The 18,069-nt window shown below is 62.3% G+C and overlaps 2 protein-coding genes across 2 annotated transcripts; both read left to right on the top strand.

Moving 5' to 3' along the window:
• Positions 1–3,191: 3,191 nt before the first annotated feature.
• On the top strand, positions 3,192–6,625 carry LOC126228269 (axoneme-associated protein mst101(2)-like). Its single transcript, XM_049942279.1, has 4 exons — positions 3,192–3,385; positions 3,432–4,802; positions 4,888–5,275; positions 5,378–6,625. Exons 1-4 carry the CDS (start codon positions 3,192–3,194, stop codon positions 6,623–6,625), a joined length of 3,201 nt encoding a protein of 1,066 aa, XP_049798236.1.
• Positions 6,626–7,111: 486 nt separating this feature from the next.
• Positions 7,112–16,792, top strand: LOC126228267 (trichohyalin-like). The gene is made up of 9 exons (XM_049942278.1): positions 7,112–7,291; positions 7,394–8,326; positions 8,429–9,729; positions 9,815–10,706; positions 10,809–11,741; positions 11,802–13,186; positions 13,244–14,093; positions 14,335–15,114; positions 15,203–16,792. The coding sequence occupies exons 1-9, from the start codon at positions 7,112–7,114 to the stop codon at positions 16,790–16,792; spliced, it is 8,844 nt and encodes a 2,947-aa protein (XP_049798235.1).
• Positions 16,793–18,069: the final 1,277 nt, after the last annotated feature.

Here is an 18,069-nt window from a genome sequence, read left to right as displayed (position 1 = left end):
ATCTCTCAGGTTCTGTCAAGTGTATAATTCGAGCAACGCGGGTATATTATAGGAATACATCGGTCTCTCACTGCACCTTACCTTATCCTTCATTAATACCGTGCTCTTTATACCGCTCCGTGTGTTTCCCCCTGACGAAAGGCAAAACACCCAACAAAACTTCTACAAGCTACACGTTTTATGTCAACTGCACTAAGATCACAAGTGCTACCGATCTCTGTGATGTAGTGGCTGTAGCACTGCAGTAGAGTGATGGCCCTTTTGTTTCGTACTGAGTGTCAACTCAACCGAGAAAAAACATGAGTGAGGGAGCCACCCTTGATCTCTTCAACCCAGTTTCAGCCTTGTTATTCCAATGTCCAGTTTATACCATAACTGCTGCAGTTCATGAGCAAGCATGCACACCTAAGATAGCAACATTGCGTAGCTGAACGGTGAACATTTCCCCTCTCACATCCCTATTCCTTACGACCACCTTCTTCTTCCTCTTGCTCTTCCTGTTTTCCCCATGCTTCTAAGACTCTGAAGCTCGGTGTAACATCGACAAATAATATATTGGCCAAATTTTTATGTGAATTATTTTTTACGTATGAAAGTAATTTTTCAGATAACAAGACGCTAAAGAAATAAATTTTTTGACAATATTATGCAAAATTTCGGACATTTTTGCAGGTTACATTAACATTACATATTTTCAGATCAAATCTTACTAGAACACAATACCCGTGATAAGACAGTAGTTGTGGTTACAGACAACACTGCAATTACGAAAAAGCTGTCTAAATGTTAAGGATTCGACATTCACCCTGTTTTGCCCACTGCATCAACTTAAATGTAGAGTTCTATGTACTGACTTGGCAGAAAATCCTTACTTCGAAGAGGTAGGAAGATCAAAACAAAATGTCCAGACACTCTGTGACCAAAATGGTACTGAAACAGAGGATGACAGACTAAAGGCAGAAGTACTAAATGTCTTTTTCCAAAGCTGTTTCACAGAGAAAGACCGCATCATAGTTCCTTCTCTAGATTGTCCCACAGATGACAAATGGTAGATATCGAAATAGATGACAGAGGGATAGAAAAACAATTAAAATCGCTCAAAAGAGGAAAGGCTGCTGGACCTGACGGGATACCAGTTCGATTTTACACAGAGTACACCAAGGAACATGCCCCCCTTCTTGCAGCAGTGTACCGTAGGTCACTAGAAGAGCGTAGCGTTCCAAAAGATTGGGAAAGGCCACAGGTCATTCCCGTTTCCAAGAATGGACGTCGAACAGATGTGCAGAACTATAGACCTGTATCTCTAACGTCGATCAGTTGTAGAATTTTGGGACACGTATTATGTTCGAGTATAATGACTTTTATGGAGACTAGAAATCTACGCTGTAGCATGGGTTTCGAAAAAAACTATCATGTCAAACTGAGCTCGCGCTATTCGTCCACGAGACTCAGAGATCCATAGACACGGCTTCCCAGGTAGATGCTGTGTTTCTTGATTTCCGCAAGGAGTTTGATATAGTTCCCCACAGACGTTAAATGAACAAAGTAAGAGCACATGGACTATCAGACCAATTGTGTGATTGGATTGAAGAGTTCCTAGATAACAGAACGCAGCATGTCATTCTCAATGAAGAGAAGTCTTCCGAAGTAAGAGTGGTTTCCGTTGTGCCGCAGGGGAGTGTCGTAGGCCCGTTGCTGTTCACAGTATATGTAAGTGGCCTTGTGGATAACATCGGAAGTTCACTGAGGCTTTTTGTGGATGATGCTGTAGTATATCGAGAGGTTGTAACAACGGAAAATTGTACTGAAATGTAGGAGGATCTGTAACGAATTGAGGCATCGTGCAGGGAATAACAATTGAACCTCAATGTAGGCAAGTGTAATGTGCTGCGAATACATAGAAAGAAAGATCCTTCATCTTTTAGCTACAATATAGCAGGTCAGCAACTGGAAGCAGTTAATTCCATAAATTATCTGGGAGTAGGCATTAGGAGTGATTTAAAATAGAAGGACCATATAAAATTAATCGTCGGTAAAGCAGATGCCAGACTGAGATTCCTTGGAAGAATCCTAAGGAATTGCAGTCCGAAAACAAAGGAAGTAGGTTACAGTACGATTGTTCGCCCACTGCTCGAATACTGCTCACCGATGTGGGATCTGTACCAGATAGACTTGATAGAAGAGAGAGAGAAGATCCGACAGACAGCAGCACACTTCGTTACAGGATCATTCAGTAATCGCGAAAGCGTTACGGAGATGATAGACACACTCCATTGGAAGACTTTGCAAGCGAGACGCTCAGTAGCTTGGTACGGGCTTTTTCTGAAGTTTCGAGAACATACATTCACCGAGGAGTCAAGCAGTATATTGCTCCCTCCTATGTGTATCTCGCGAAGAGACCATGAGGATAAAATCAGAGAGACTAGAGCCCTCACAGAGGCATACCGACATTCCTTCTTTCAACAACAATAGGAGACTGGAATAGAACGGAGAACCGATAGAGGTACTCAAGGTACCCTCCGTCAGGTGGCTTACGGGGTATGGAGGTAGATGTAGATGTAGATGTAACAGTGAAGATTGTTTCTAAGCAGAAACATTTTCCAAAGTTTTATTGAAAATAAAGGCTATTGTGACTTTCCTCCATAGCTCTAAACTAGCCAGTGACAAACTGTGCAACGTTCAAAAAGGGCAAACAAAAAAGAAGCTGATTTGATGGAACAGCTCATGCCACATGCTCAAAAGAATTTTGGAAGTACGAAGTGAGCTTGGCATTGTGAGAAATGAAAGTTCAAAAGCACTGCCCTCACAGCAGAAAATTACCTAGCTATACAAGAGATAATAGATCTTTTTGAACCTTTTGAAATAGCAGCAACAACAATCTCGGGGAAGTCATACATCACTGCTTCTTTAATTATACCTCTTATATGAGGTGTCGCTGCAAAAGCGGCTGCGCAGAAGCGGCTGCGCAGAAGCGGCTGCGCAGAAGCGGCTGCGCAGAAGCGGCTGCGCAGAAGCGGCTGCGCAGAAGCGGCTGCGCAGAAGCGGCTGCGCAGAAGCGGCTGCGCATAAACGGCTGCGCATAAACGGCTGCGCAGAAACGGCTGCGCAGAAACGGCTGCGCAGAAACGGCTGCGCAGAAACGGCTGCGCAGAAACGGCTGCGCAGAAACGGCTGCGCATGAACGGCTGCGCATGAACGGCTGCGCAGGAACGGCTGCGCAGGAACGGCTGCGCAGGAACGGCTGCGCAGGAACGGCTGCGCAGGAACGGCTGCGCAGGAACGGCTGCGCAGGAACGGCTGCGCAGGAACGGCTGCGCAGGAACGGCTGCGCAGGAACGGCTGCGCAGGAACGGCTGCTCAGGAACGGCTGCGCAGGAACGGCTGCGCATGAACGGCTGCGCATGAACGGCTGCGCATGAACGGCTGCGCAGGAACGGCTGCGCAGAAACGGCTGCGCAGAAACGGCTGCGCAGAAACGGCTGCGGAGAAACGGCTGCGCAGAAACGGCTGCGCAGAAACGGCTGCGCAGAAACGGCTGCGCCGAAACGGCTGCGCCGAAACGGCTGCGCCGAAACGGCTGCGCCGAAACGGCTGCGCCGAAACGGCTGTGCAGAAACGGCTGCGCCGAAACGGCTGAGCCGAAACGGCTGCGCAGAAACGGCTGCGACGAAACGGCTGCGACGAAACGGCTGCGCCGAAACGGCTGCGCCGAAACGGCTGCGCCGAAACGGCTGCGCAGAAACGGCTGCGCCGAACCAGCTGCGCCGAAACAGCTGCGCCGAAACAGCTGCGCCGAAACAGCTGCGCAGAAACAGCTGCGCAGAAACAGCTGCGCAGAAACAGCTGCGCAGAAGCAGCTGCGCAGAAACAGCTGCGCAGAAACAGCTGCGCAGAAGCAGCTGCGCAGAAGCAGCTGCGCAGAAGCAGCAGCGCAGAAGCAGCTGCGCAGGAGCAGCTGCGCAGGAACAGCTGCGCAGGAACAGCTGCGCAGGAACAGCTGCGCAGGAGCAGCTGCGCAGGAACAGCTGCGCAGAAGCAGCTGCGCAGAAACAGCTGCGCAGGAACAGCTGCGCAGGAACAGCTGCGCAGGAACAGCTGCGCAGGAACGGCTGCGCAGGAACGGCTGCGCAGGAACGGCTGCGCAGAAACGGCTGCGCAGGAACGGCTGCGCAGGAACGGCTGCGCAGGAACGGCTGCGCAGAAACGGCTGTGCAGAAACGGCTGCGCCGAAACGGCTGCGCCGAAACGGCTGCGCCGAAACGGCTGCGCCGAAACGGCTGCGCAGAAACGGCTGCGCAGAAACGGCTGCGCCGAAACGGCTGCGCCGAAACGGCTGCGCAGAAACGGCTGCGCAGAAACAGCTGCGCCGAAACAGCTGCGCCGAAACAGCTGCGCAGGAACAGCTGCGCAGGAACAGCTGCGCAGAAACAGCTGCGCAGAAGCAGCTGCGCAGAAACAGCTGCGCAGAAACAGCTGCGCAGTAGCAGCTGCTCAGAAGCAGCTGCGCAGAAACAGCTGCGCAGAAGCAGCTGCGCAGAAGCAGCTGCGCAGAAGCAGCTGCGCAGAAGCAGCCTCGCAGAAGCAGCCGCGCAGGAACAGGTGCGCAGGAACAGCTGCACAGAAGCAGCTGCGCAGGAACGGCTGCGCAGGAGCGGCTGCGCAGGAGCGGCTGCGCAGGAACGGCTGCGCAGGAACGGCTGCGCAGGAACGGCTGCGCAGGAACGGCTGCGCAGGAACGGCTGCGCAGGAACGGCTGCGCAGGAACGGCTGCGCAGGAACGGCTGCGCAGAAACGGCTGCGCAGTAACGGCTGCGCAGTAACGGCTGCGCAGTAACGGCTGCGGAGGAACGGCTGCGCAGGAACGGCTGCGCAGGAACGGCTGCGCAGGAACGGCTGCGCAGAAGCGGCTGCGCAGAAGCGGCTGCGCAGAAACGGCTGCGCAGAAACGGCTGCGCAGAAGCGGCTGCGCAGAAGCGGCTGCGCAGAAGCGGCTGCGCAGAAGCGGCTGCGCAGAAGCGGCTGCGCAGAAGCGGCAGCGCAGAAGCGGCTGCGCAGAAGCGGCTGCGCAGAAGCGGCTGCGCAGAAGCGGCTGCGCAGAAGCGGCTGCGCAGAAGCGGCTGCGCAGAAGCCGCTGCGCAGAAGCGGCTGCGCAGAAGCGGCTGCGCAGAAGCGGCTGCGCAGAAGCGGCTGCGCAGAAGCGGCTGCGCAGGAGCGGCTGCGCAGGAGCGGCTGCGCAGGAGCGGCTGCGCAGGAGCGGCTGCGCAGGAGCGGCTGCGCAGGAGCGGCTGCGCAGAAGCGGCTGCGCAGAAACGGCTGCGCAGAAACGGCTGCGCAGAAACGGCTGCGCATAAACGGCTGCGCATAAACGGCTGCGCAGAAACGGCTGCGCAGAAACGGCTGCGCAGAAACGGCTGCGCAGAAACGGCTGCGCAGAAACGGCTGCGCAGAAACGGCTGCGCATAAACGGCTGCGCATAAACGGCTGCGCAGAAGCAGCTGCGCAGAAGCAGCTGCGCAGCAACAGCTGCGCAGAAACAGCTGCGCAGGAACAGCTAGGCAGAAACAGCTGCGCAGAAACAGCTGCGCAGAAACAGCTGCGCAGAAGCAGCTGCGCAGAAACAGCTGCGCAGAAGCAGCTGCGCAGAAGCAGCTGCGCAGAAGCAGCTGCGCAGAAGCAGCTGCGCAGAAGCAGCTGCGCAGAAGCAGCTGCGCAGGAACAGCTGCGCAGGAACAGCTGCGCAGGAACAGCTGCGCAGAAGCAGCTGCGCAGGAACAGCTGCGCAGAAGCAGCTGCGCAGAAACAGCTGCGCAGGAACAGTTGCGCAGGAACAGCTGCGCAGGAACAGCTGCGCAGGAACAGCTGCGCAGGAACAGCTGCGCAGGAACAGCTGCGCAGAAACGGCTGCGCAGGAACGGCTGCGCAGGAACGGCTGCGCAGAAACGGCTGCGCAGGAACGGCTGCGCAGGAACGGCTGCGCAGAAACGGCTGCGCAGAAACGGCTGCGCCGAAACGGCTGCGCCGAAACGGCTGCGCAGAAACGGCTGCGCAGAAACGGCTGCGCCGAAACGGCTGCTTCGAAACGGCTGCGCAGAAACAGCTGCGCAGAAACAGCTGCGCCGAAACAGCTGCGCCGAAACAGCTGCGCCGAAACAGCTGCGCCGAAACAGCTGCGCCGAAACAGCTGCGCAGGAACAGCTGCGCAGAAACAGCTGCGCAGAAGCAGCTGCGCAGAAGCAGCTGCGCAGAAAGAGCTGCGCAGAAGCAGCTGCTCCGAAGCAGCTGCGCAGAAACAGCTGCGCAGAAGCAGCTGCGCAGAAGCAGCTGCGCAGAAGCAGCTGCGCAGAAGCAGCTGCGCAGAAGCAGCTGCGCAGAAGCAGCTGCGCAGAAGCAGCTGCCCAGGAACAGCTGCGCAGGAACAGCTGCGCAGAAGCAGCTGCGCAGGAACAGCTGCGCAGGAGCGGCTGCGCAGAAGCGGCTGCGCAGGAACGGCTGCGCAGGAACGGCTGCGCAGGAACGGCTGCGCAGGAACGGCTGCGCAGGAACGGCTGCGCATAAACGGCTGCGCAGGAACGGCTGCGCAGGAACGGCTGCTCAGGAACGGCTGCGCAGGAACGGCTGCGCATGAACGGCTGCGCATGAACGGCTGCGCAGGAACGGCTGCGCAGGAACGTCTGCGCAGGAACGGCTGCGCAGGAACGGCTGCGCAGAAGCGGCTGCGCAGAAGCGGCTGCGCAGAAGCGGCAGCGCAGAAGCGGCTGCGCAGAAGCGGCTGCGCAGAAGCGGCTGCGCAGAAGCGGCTGCGCAGAAGCGGCTGCGCAGAAGCGGCTGCGCAGAAGCGGCTGCGCAGAAGCGGCTGCGCAGAAGCGGCTGCGCTGAAGCGGCTGCGCAGAAGCGGCTGCGCAGAAGCGGCTGCGCAGAAGCGGCTGCGCAGAAGCGGCTGCGCAGAAGCGGCTGCGCAGAAGCGGCTGCGCAGAAACGGCTGCGCAGAAACGGCTGCGCATAAACGGCTGCGCAGAGACGGCTGCGCAGAGACGGCTGCGCAGAGACGGCTGCGCAGAGACGGCTGCGCAGAGACGGCTGCGCAGAGACGGCTGCGCATAAACGGCTGCGCATGAACGGCTGCGCAGGAACGGCTGCGCAGGAACGGCTGCGCAGGAACGGCTGCGCAGGAACGGCTGCGCAGGAACGGCTGCGCAGGAACGGCTGCGCAGGAACGGCTGCGCAGGAACGGCTGCGCAGGAACGGCTGCGCAGGAACGGCTGCGCAGGAACGGCTGCGCAGGAACGGCTGCGCAGGAACGGCTGCGCAGGAACGGCTGCGCAGGAACGGCTGCTCAGGAACGGCTGCGCAGGAACGGCTGCGCATGAACGGCTGCGCATGAACGGCTGCGCAGGAACGGCTGCGCAGGAACGGCTGCGCAGGAACGGCTGCGCAGAAACGGCTGCGCAGAAACGGCTGCGCAGAAACGGCTGCGCCGAAACGGCTGCGCCGAAACGGCTGCGCCGAAACGGCTGCGCCGAAACGGCTGCGCCGAAACGGCTGCGCTAAACGGCTGCGCCGAAACGGCTGCGCAGAAACGGCTGCGCCGAAACGGCTGAGCCGAAACGGCTGCGCAGAAACGGCTGCGACGAAACGGCTGCGCAGAAACGGCTGCGCAGAAACGGCTGCGCCGAAACAGCTGCGCCGAAACAGCTGCGCAGAAACAGCTGCGCAGAAACAGCTGCGCAGAAACAGCTGCGCAGAAACAGCTAGGCAGAAACAGCTGCGCAGAAACAGCTGCGCAGAAACAGCTGCGCAGAAACAGCTGCGCAGAAGCAGCTGCGCAGAAACAGCTGCGCAGAAACAGCTGCGCAGAAGCAGCTGCGCAGAAGCAGCTGCGCAGAAGCAGCTGCGCAGAAGCAGCTGCGCAGAAGCAGCTGCGCAGAAGCAGCTGCGCAGAAGCAGCTGCGCAGGAACAGCTGCGCAGGAACAGCTGCGCAGGAACAGCTGCGCAGAAGCAGCTGCGCAGGAACAGCTGCGCAGAAGCAGCTGCGCAGAAACAGCTGCGCAGGAACAGCTGCGCAGGAACAGCTGCGCAGGAACAGCTGCGCAGGAACGGCTGCGCAGGAACGGCTGCGCAGGAACGGCTGCGCAGAAACGGCTGCGCAGGAACGGCTGCGCAGGAACGGCTGCGCAGGAACGGCTGCGCAGGAACGGCTGCGCAGAAACGGCTGCGCAGAAACGGCTGCGCAGAAACGGCTGCGCCGAAACGGCTGCGCCGAAACGGCTGCGCCGAAACGGCTGCGCCGAAACGGCTGCGCAGAAAAGGCTGCGCAGAAACGGCTGCGCCGAAACGGCTGCGCAGAAACGGCTGCGCCGAAACAGCTGCGCCGAAACAGCTGCGCAGAAACGGCTGCGCATAAACGGCTGCGCATAAACGGCTGCGCAGAAGCAGCTGCGCAGAAGCAGCTGCGCAGGAACAGCTGCGCAGGAACAGCTGCGCAGAAACAGCTGCGCAGGAACAGCTAGGCAGAAACAGCTGCGCAGAAACAGCTGCGCAGAAACAGCTGCGCAGAAGCAGCTGCGCAGAAACAGCTGCGCAGAAGCAGCTGCGCAGAAGCAGCTGCGCAGAAGCAGCTGCGCAGAAGCAGCTGCGCAGAAGCAGCTGCGCAGAAGCAGCTGCGCAGGAACAGCTGCGCAGGAACAGCTGCGCAGGAACAGCTGCGCAGAAGCAGCTGCGCAGGAACAGCTGCGCAGTAGCAGCTGCGCAGAAACAGCTGCGCAGGAACAGCTGCGCAGGAACAGCTGCGCAGAAACAGCTGCGCAGGAACAGCTAGGCAGAAACAGCTGTGCAGAAACAGCTGCGCAGAAACAGCTGCGCAGAAGCAGCTGCGCAGAAACAGCTGCGCAGAAGCAGCTGCGCAGAAGCAGCTGCGCAGAAGCAGCTGCGCAGAAGCAGCTGCGCAGAAGCAGCTGCGCAGAAGCAGCTGCGCAGGAACAGCTGCGCAGGAACAGCTGCGCAGAAGCAGCTGCGCAGGAACAGCTGCGCAGAAGCAGCTGCGCAGGAACAGCTGAGCAGGAACAGCTGCGCAGGAACAGCTGCGCAGGAACAGCTGCGCAGGAGCAGCTGCGCAGGAACAGCTGCGCAGGAACAGCTGCGCAGAAACGGCTGCGCAGGAACGGCTGCGCAGGAACGGCTGCGCAGAAACGGCTGCGCAGAAACGGCTGCGCCGAAACGGCTGCGCCGAAACGGCTGCGCCGAAACGGCTGCGCAGAAACGGCTGCGCAGAAACGGCTGCGCCGAAACGGCTGCGCAGAAACGGCTGCGCAGAAACGGCTGCGCCGAAACAGCTGCGCCGAAACAGCTGCGCAGAAACAGCTGCGCAGAAGCAGCTGCGCAGAAGCAGCTGCGCAGAAGCAGCTGCGCAGGAACAGCTGCGCAGGAACAGCTGCGCAGGAACAGCTGCGCAGGAACAGCTGCGCAGAAACGGCTGCGCAGGAACGGCTGCGCAGGAACGGCTGCGCAGGAACGGCTGCGCAGGAACGGCTGCGCAGGAACGGCTGCGCAGGAACGGCTGCGCAGAAACGGCTGCGCAGGAACGGATGCGCAGGAACGGCAGCGCAGGAACGGCTGCGCAGGAACGGCTGCGCAGGAACGGCTGCGCAGGAACGGCTGCGCAGGAACGGCTGCGCAGGAACGGCTGCGCAGGAACGGCTGCGCAGGAACGGCTGCGCAGAAACGGCTGCGCAGTAACGGCTGCGCAGTAACGGCTGCGCAGTAACGGCTGCGGAGGAACGGCTGCGCAGGAACGGCTGCGCAGAAACGGCTGCGCAGGAACGGCTGCGCAGAAGCGGCTGCGCAGAAGCGGCTGCGCAGAAGCGGCTGCGCAGAAGCGGCTGCGCAGAAACGGCTGCGCAGAAGCGGCTGCGCAGACGCGGCTGCGCAGAAGCGGCTGCGCAGAAGCGGCTGCGCAGAAGCGGCAGCGCAGAAGCGGCTGCGCAGAAGCGGCTGCGCAGAAGCGGCTGCGCAGAAGCGGCTGCGCAGAAGCGGCTGCGCAGAAGCCGCTGCGCAGAAGCGGCTGCGCAGAAGCGGCTGCGCAGAAGCGGCTGCGCAGAAGCGGCTGCGCAGAAGCGGCTGCGCAGAAGCGGCTGCGCAGAAGCGGCTGCGCAGAAGCGGCTGCGCAGAAGCGGCTGCGCAGAAGCGGCTGCGCAGAAGCGGCTGCGCAGAAACGGCTGCGCAGAAACGGCTGCGCATAAGCGGCTGCGCAGAGACGGCTGCGCAGAGACGGCTGCGCAGAGACGGCTGCGCAGAGACGGCTGCGCAGAGACGGCTGCGCAGAGACGGCTGCGCAGAAACGGCTGCGCATAAACGGCTGCGCATAAACGGCTGCGCAGGAACGGCTGCGCAGGAACGGCTGCGCAGGAACGGCTGCGCAGGAACGGCTGCGCAGGAACGGCTGCGCAGGAACGGCTGCGCAGGAACGGCTGCGCAGGAACGGCTGCGCAGGAACGGCTGCGCAGGAACGGCTGCGCAGGAACGGCTGCGCAGGAACGGCTGCGCAGGAACGGCTGCGCAGGAACGGCTGCGCAGGAACGGCTGCGCAGGAACGGCTGCGCAGGAACGGCTGCGCAGGAACGGCTGCGCAGGAACGGCTGCTCAGGAACGGCTGCTCAGGAACGGCTGCGCAGGAACGGCTGCGCAGGAACGGCTGCGCATGAACGGCTGCGCATGAACGGCTGCGCAGGAACGGCTGCGCAGGAACGGCTGCGCAGGAACGGCTGCGCAGGAACGGCTGCGCAGAAACGGCTGCGCAGAAACGGCTGCGCAGAAACGGCTGCGCCGAAACGGCTGCGCCGAAACGGCTGCGCCGAAACGGCTGCGCCGAAACGGCTGCGCTAAACGGCTGCGCCGAAACGGCTGCGCAGAAACGGCTGCGCCGAAACGGCTGAGCCGAAACGGCTGCGCAGAAACGGCTGCGACGAAACGGCTGCGCCGAAACGGCTGCGCCGAAACGGCTGCGCCGAAACGGCTGCGCAGAAACGGCTGCGCAGAAACTGCTGCGCCGAAACAGCTGCGCCGAAACAGCTGCGCAGAAACAGCTGCGCAGAAACAGCTGCGCAGAAACAGCTGCGCAGAAACAGCTAGGCAGAAACAGCTGCGCAGAAACAGCTGCGCAGAAACAGCTGCGCAGAAGCAGCTGCGCAGAAACAGCTGCGCAGAAACAGCTGCGCAGAAGCAGCTGCGCAGAAGCAGCTGCGCAGGAACAGCTGCGCAGGAACAGCTGCGCAGGAACACCTGCGCAGGAACGGCTGCGCAGGAACGGCTGCGCAGGAACGGCTGCGCAGGAACGGCTGCGCAGCAACGGCTGCGCAGGAACGGCTGCGCAGGAACGGCTGCGCAGAAACGGCTGCGCAGAAACGGCTGCGCAGAAACGGCTGCGCAGAAACGGCTGAGCAGAAACGGCTGCGCAGAAGCGGCTGCGCAGAAGCGGCTGCGCAGAAGCGGCTGCGCAGAAGCGGCTGCGCAGAAGCGGCTGCGCAGAAGCGGCTGCGCAGAAGCGGCTGCGCAGAAGCGGCTGCGCAGATGCGGCAGCGCAGAAGCGGCTGCGCAGAAGCGGCTGCGCAGAAGCGGCTGCGCAGAAGCGGCTGCGCAGAAGCGGCTGCGCAGAAGCGGCTGCGCAGAAGCGGCTGCGCAGAAACGGCTGCGCAGAAACGGCTGCGCAGAAACGGCTGCGCAGAAACGGCTGCGCATAAACGGCTGCGCATAAACGGCTGCGCATAAACGGCTGCGCATAAACGGCTGCGCATAAACGACTGCGCAGAAGCGGCTGCGCAGAAGCGGCTGCGCAGAAACGGCTGCGCAGGAACGGCTGCGCAGGAACGGCTGCGCAGAAACGGCTGCGCAGGAACGGCTGCGCAGGAACGGCTGCGCAGGAACGGCTGCGCAGGAACAGCTGCGCAGGAACAGCTGCGCAGAAACAGCTGCGCAGGAACAGCTGCGCAGGAACAGCTGCGCAGGAACGGCTGCGCAGAAACGGCTGCGCAGAAACGGCTGCGCAGAAACGGCTGCGCCGAAACGGCTGCGCCGAAACGGCTGCGCCGAAACGGCTGCGCCGAAACGGCTGCGCAGAAACGGCTGCGCCGAAACGGCTGCGCCGAAACGGCTGCGCAGAAACGGCTGCGCCGAAACGGCTGCGCCGAAACAGCTGCGCCGAAACAGCTGCGCCGAAACAGCTGCGCCGAAACAGCTGCGCAGGAACAGCTGCGCAGAAACAGCTGCGCAGAAACAGCTGCGCAGAAACAGCTGCGCAGGAACAGCTGCGCAGAAACAGCGGCGCAGAAGCAGCTGCGCAGAAGCAGCTGCGCAGAAGCAGCTGCGCAGAAACAGCTGCGCAGAAGCAGCTGCGCAGAAGCAGCTGCGCAGAAACAGCTGCGCAGAAGCAGCTGCGCAGAAGCAGCTGCGCAGAAGCAGCTGCGCAGAAGCAGCTGCGCAGAAGCAGCTGCGCAGGAACAGCTGCGCAGAAGCAGCTGCGCAGGAACAGCTGCGCAGGAACAGCTGCGCAGGAACAGCTGCGCAGGAGCAGCTGCGCAGGAACAGCTGCGCAGGAACAGCTGCGCAGAAACGGCTGCGCAGGAACGGCTGCGCAGGAACGGCTGCGCAGAAACGGCTGCGCAGAAACGGCTGCGCCGAAACGGCTGCGCCGAAACGGCTGCGCCGAAACGGCTGCGCAGAAACGGCTGCGCAGAAACGGCTGCGCCGAAACGGCTGCGCAGAAACGGCTGCGCAGAAACAGCTGCGCCGAAACAGCTGCGCCGAAACAGCTGCGCAGAAACAGCTGCGCAGAAGCAGCTGCGCAGAAGCAGCTGCGCAGAAGCAGCTGCGCAGGAACAGCTGCGCAGGAACAGCTGCGCAGGAACAGCTGCGCAGGAACGGCTGCGCAGAAACGGCTGCGCAGGAACGGCTGCGCAGGAACGGCTGCGCAGGAACGGCTGCGCAGGAACGGCTGCGCAGGAACGGCTGCGCAGGAACGGCTGCGCAGAAACGGCTGCGCAGGAACGGATGCGCAGGAACGGCAGCGCAGGAACGGCTGCGCAGGAACGGCTGCGCAGGAACGGCTGCGCAGGAACGGCTGCGCAGGAACGGCTGCGCAGGAACGGCTGCGCAGGAACGGCTGCGCAGGAACGGCTGCGCAGAAACGGCTGCGCAGTAACGGCTGCGCAGTAACGGCTGCGCAGTAACGGCTGCGGAGGAACGGCTGCGCAGGAACGGCTGCGCAGAAACGGCTGCGCAGGAACGGCTGCGCAGAAGCGGCTGCGCAGAAGCGGCTGCGCAGAAGCGGCTGCGCAGAAGCGGCTGCGCAGAAACGGCTGCGCAGAAGCGGCTGCGCAGACGCGGCTGCGCAGAAGCGGCTGCGCAGAAGCGGCTGCGCAGAAGCGGCAGCGCAGAAGCGGCTGCGCAGAAGCGGCTGCGCAGAAGCGGCTGCGCAGAAGCGGCTGCGCAGAAGCGGCTGCGCAGAAGCCGCTGCGCAGAAGCGGCTGCGCAGAAGCGGCTGCGCAGAAGCGGCTGCGCAGAAGCGGCTGCGCAGAAGCGGCTGCGCAGAAGCGGCTGCGCAGAAGCGGCTGCGCAGAAGCGGCTGCGCAGAAGCGGCTGCGCAGAAGCGGCTGCGCAGAAGCGGCTGCGCAGAAACGGCTGCGCAGAAACGGCTGCGCATAAGCGGCTGCGCAGAGACGGCTGCGCAGAGACGGCTGCGCAGAGACGGCTGCGCAGAGACGGCTGCGCAGAGACGGCTGCGCAGAAACGGCTGCGCATAAACGGCTGCGCAGGAACGGCTGCGCAGGAACGGCTGCGCAGGAACGGCTGCGCAGGAACGGCTGCGCAGGAACGGCTGCGCAGGAACGGCTGCGCAGGAACGGCTGCGCAGGAACGGCTGCGCAGGAACGGCTGCGCAGGAACGGCTGCGCAGGAACGGCTGCGCAGGAACGGCTGCGCAGGAACGGCTGCGCAGGAACGGCTGCGCAGGAACGGCTGCGCAGGAACGGCTGCTCAGGAACGGCTGCTCAGGAACGGCTGCGCAGGAACGGCTGCGCAGGAACGGCTGCGCATGAACGGCTGCGCATGAACGGCTGCGCAGGAACGGCTGCGCAGGAACGGCTGCGCAGGAACGGCTGCGCAGGAACGGCTGCGCAGAAACGGCTGCGCAGAAACGGCTGCGCAGAAACGGCTGCGCCGAAACGGCTGCGCCGAAACGGCTGCGCCGAAACGGCTGCGCCGAAACGGCTGCGCTAAACGGCTGCGCCGAAACGGCTGCGCAGAAACGGCTGCGCCGAAACGGCTGAGCCGAAACGGCTGCGCAGAAACGGCTGCGACGAAACGGCTGCGCCGAAACGGCTGCGCCGAAACGGCTGCGCCGAAACGGCTGCGCAGAAACGGCTGCGCAGAAACTGCTGCGCCGAAACAGCTGCGCCGAAACAGCTGCGCAGAAACAGCTGCGCAGAAACAGCTGCGCAGAAACAGCTGCGCAGAAACAGCTAGGCAGAAACAGCTGCGCAGAAACAGCTGCGCAGAAACAGCTGCGCAGAAGCAGCTGCGCAGAAACAGCTGCGCAGAAACAGCTGCGCAGAAGCAGCTGCGCAGAAGCAGCTGCGCAGGAACAGCTGCGCAGGAACAGCTGCGCAGGAACACCTGCGCAGGAACGGCTGCGCAGGAACGGCTGCGCAGGAACGGCTGCGCAGGAACGGCTGCGCAGCAACGGCTGCGCAGGAACGGCTGCGCAGGAACGGCTGCGCAGAAACGGCTGCGCAGAAACGGCTGCGCAGAAACGGCTGCGCAGAAACGGCTGCGCAGAAACGGCTGAGCAGAAACGGCTGCGCAGAAGCGGCTGCGCAGAAGCGGCTGCGCAGAAGCGGCTGCGCAGAAGCGGCTGCGCAGAAGCGGCTGCGCAGAAGCGGCTGCGCAGAAGCGGCTGCGCAGAAGCGGCTGCGCAGATGCGGCAGCGCAGAAGCGGCTGCGCAGAAGCGGCTGCGCAGAAGCGGCTGCGCAGAAGAGGCTGCGCAGAAGCGGCTGCGCAGAAGCGGCTGCGCAGAAGCGGCTGCGCAGAAACGGCTGCGCAGAAACGGCTGCGCAGAAACGGCTGCGCAGAAACGGCTGCGCATAAACGGCTGCGCATAAACGGCTGCGCATAAACGGCTGCGCATAAACGGCTGCGCATAAACGACTGCGCAGAAGCGGCTGCGCAGAAGCGGCTGCGCAGAAACGGCTGCGCAGGAACGGCTGCGCAGGAACGGCTGCGCAGGAACGGCTGCGCAGAAACGGCTGCGCAGGAACGGCTGCGCAGGAACGGCTGCGCAGGAACGGCTGCGCAGGAACAGCTGCGCAGGAACAGCTGCGCAGAAACAGCTGCGCAGGAACAGCTGCGCAGGAACAGCTGCGCAGGAACGGCTGCGCAGAAACGGCTGCGCAGAAACGGCTGCGCAGAAACGGCTGCGCCGAAACGGCTGCGCCGAAACGGCTGCGCCGAAACGGCTGCGCCGAAACGGCTGCGCAGAAACGGCTGCGCCGAAACGGCTGCGCCGAAACGGCTGCGCAGAAACGGCTGCGCCGAAACGGCTGCGCCGAAACAGCTGCGCCGAAACAGCTGCGCCGAAACAGCTGCGCCGAAACAGCTGCGCAGGAACAGCTGCGCAGAAACAGCTGCGCAGAAACAGCTGCGCAGAAACAGCTGCGCAGGAACAGCTGCGCAGAAACAGCGGCGCAGAAGCAGCTGCGCAGAAGCAGCTGCGCAGAAGCAGCTGCGCAGAAACAGCTGCGCAGAAGCAGCTGCGCAGAAACAGCTGCGCAGAAGCAGCTGCGCAGAAGCAGCTGCGCAGAAGCAGCTGCGCAGAAGCAGCTGCGCAGAAGCAGCTGCGCAGGAACAGCTGCGCAGAAGCAGCTGCGCAGGAACAGCTGCGCAGAAGCAGCTGCGCAGAAACAGCTGCGCAGGAACAGCTGCGCAGGAACAGCTGCGCAGGAACAGCTGCGCAGAAACAGCTGCGCAGGAACAGCTGCGCAGGAACAGCTGCGCAGAAACAGCTGCGCAGAAGCAGCTGCGCAGAAGCAGCTGCGCAGAAACAGCTGCGCAGAAGCAGCTGCGCAGAAGCAGCTGCGCAGAAGCAGCTGCGCAGAAGCAGCTGCGCAGAAGCAGCTGTGCAGGAAAAGCTGCGCAGGAACAGCTGCGCAGAAGCAGCTGCGCAGGAACAGCTGCGCAGAAGCAGCTGCGCAGAAACAGCTGCGCAGGAACAGCTGCGCAGGAACAGCTGCGCAGGAACAGCTGCGCAGGAACAGCTGCGCAGAAACAGCTGCGCAGGAACAGCTGCGCAGGAACAGCTGCGCAGGAACAGCTGCGCAGGAACAGCTGCGCAGGAACAGCTGCGCAGAAACAGCTGCGCAGAAACAGCTGCGCAGAAACAGCTGCGCAGAAACAGCTGCGCCGAAACAGCTGCGCCGAAACAGCTGCGCCGAAACAGCTGCGCCGAAACAGCTGCGCCGAAACAGCTGCGCAGAAACAGCTGCGCCGAAACAGCTGCGCAGAAACAGCTGCGCAGAAACAGCTGCGCAGAAACAGCTGCGCAGAAACAGCTGCGCAGGAACAGCTGCGCAGCCGTTTATGCGCAGCCGTTTCTGCGCAGCCGTTTCTGCGCAGCCGTTTCTGCGCAGCCGTTTCTGCGCAGCCGTTTCTGCGCAGCCGTTTCTGCGCAGCCGTTTATGCGCAGCCGTTTATGCGCAGCCGTTTATGCGCAGCCGTTTATGCGCAGCCGTTTATGCGCAGCCGTTTAACGCAGCCGTTTCTGCGCAGCCGTTTCTGCGCAGCCGTTTCTGCGCAGCAGTTTATGCGCAGCCGTTTATGCGCAGCCGTTTATGCGCAGCCGTTTATGCGCAGCCGTTTATGCGCAGCCGTTTCTGCGCAGCCGTTCCTGCGCAGCCGTTCCTGCGCAGCCGTTCCTGCGCAGCCGTTCCTGCGCAGCCGTTCCTGCGCAGCCGTTCCTGCGCAGCCGTTCCTGCGCAGCCGTTCCTGCGCAGCCGTTCCTGCGCAGCCGTTTCTTCGCAGCCGTTCCTGCGCAGCCGTTCCTGCGCAGCCGTTCCTGCGCAGCTGTTCCTGCGCAGCTGTTTCTGCGCAGCTGTTTCGGCGCAGCTGTTTCGGCGCAGCTGTTTCTGCGCAGCTGTTTCTGCGCAGCTGTTTCTGCGCAGCTGTTTCTGCGCAGCTGTTCCTGCGCAGCTGTTCCTGCGCAGCTGCTTCTGCGCAGCTGTTCCTGCGCAGCTGCTTCTGCGCAGCTGTTCCTGCGCAGCTGTTCCTGCGCAGCTGCTCCTGCGCAGCTGCTTCTGCGCAGCTGCTTCTGCGCAGCTGCTTCTGCGCAGCTGCTTCTGCGCAGCTGCTTCTGCGCAGCTGCTTCTGCGCAGCTGTTTCTGCGCAGCTGTTTCTGCGCAGCTGCTTCTGTGCAGCTGTTTCTGCGCAGCTGTTCCTGCGCAGCTGTTTCTGCCTAGCTGTTTCTGCGCAGCTGTTTCTGCGCAGCTGTTTCTGCGCAGCTGTTCCTGCGCAGCTGTTTCGGCGCAGCTGTTTCTGCGCAGCTGTTTCGGCGCAGCTGTTTCTGCGCAGCTGTTTCTGCGCAGCTGTTTCGGCGCAGCCGTTTCGGCGCAGCCGTTTCGGCGCAGCCGTTTCGGCGCAGCCGTTTCGGCGCAGCCGTTTCGGCGCAGCCGTTTCGGCGCTGCCGTTTCGGCGCAGCCGTTTCTGCGCAGCCGTTTCTGCGCAGCCGTTCCTGCGCAGCCGTTCCTGCGCAGCCGTTTCTGCGCAGCCGTTCCTGCGCAGCCGTTCCTGCGCAGCCGTTCCTGCGCAGCCGTTCCTGCGAAGCCGTTCCTGCGCACCTGTTCCTGCGCAGCTGTTCCTGCGCAGCTGCTCCTGCGCAGCTGCTCCTGCGCAGCTGCTCCTGCGCAGCTGCTCCTGCGCAGCTGCTCCTGCGCAGCTGCTCCTGCGCAGCTGCTCCTGCGCAGCTGCTCCTGCGCAGCTGCTCCTGCGCAGCTGCTTCTGCGCAGCTGCTTCTGCGCAGCTGCTTCTGCGC

Source organism: Schistocerca nitens, unplaced genomic scaffold (genome assembly GCF_023898315.1).
Source record: "Schistocerca nitens isolate TAMUIC-IGC-003100 unplaced genomic scaffold, iqSchNite1.1 HiC_scaffold_354, whole genome shotgun sequence".
In the NCBI taxonomy this organism is placed as follows: Eukaryota; Metazoa; Arthropoda; class Insecta; order Orthoptera; family Acrididae; genus Schistocerca; species Schistocerca nitens.
Note: the sequence above shows the minus strand (reverse complement) of the source record. Positions and strands in the feature narration are given on the sequence as shown.

Excerpts from the sequence above, each read along its gene's own strand:
- LOC126228267 (XM_049942278.1), top strand. The coding sequence starts at position 7,112 with ATGAACGGCTGCGCAGGAACGGCTGCGCAGGAACGGCTGCGCAGGAAC. Across the intron at positions 8,327-8,428 it reads GGCTGCGCAGAAACGGCTGC|AAGCAGCTGCGCAGAAGCAG; the intron begins GCCGAAACGGCT and ends ACGGCTGCGCAG. Across the intron at positions 9,730-9,814 it reads TGCGCAGAAACGGCTGCGCA|GAACGGCTGCGCAGAAGCGG; the intron begins GTAACGGCTGCG and ends ACGGCTGCGCAG.
- LOC126228269 (XM_049942279.1), top strand. The coding sequence starts at position 3,192 with ATGAACGGCTGCGCAGGAACGGCTGCGCAGGAACGGCTGCGCAGGAAC. Across the intron at positions 3,386-3,431 it reads GGCTGCGCAGGAACGGCTGC|GAACGGCTGCGCAGAAACGG; the intron begins GCATGAACGGCT and ends ACGGCTGCGCAG. Across the intron at positions 5,276-5,377 it reads GGCTGCGCAGGAGCGGCTGC|AAACGGCTGCGCAGAAACGG; the intron begins GCAGGAGCGGCT and ends ACGGCTGCGCAG.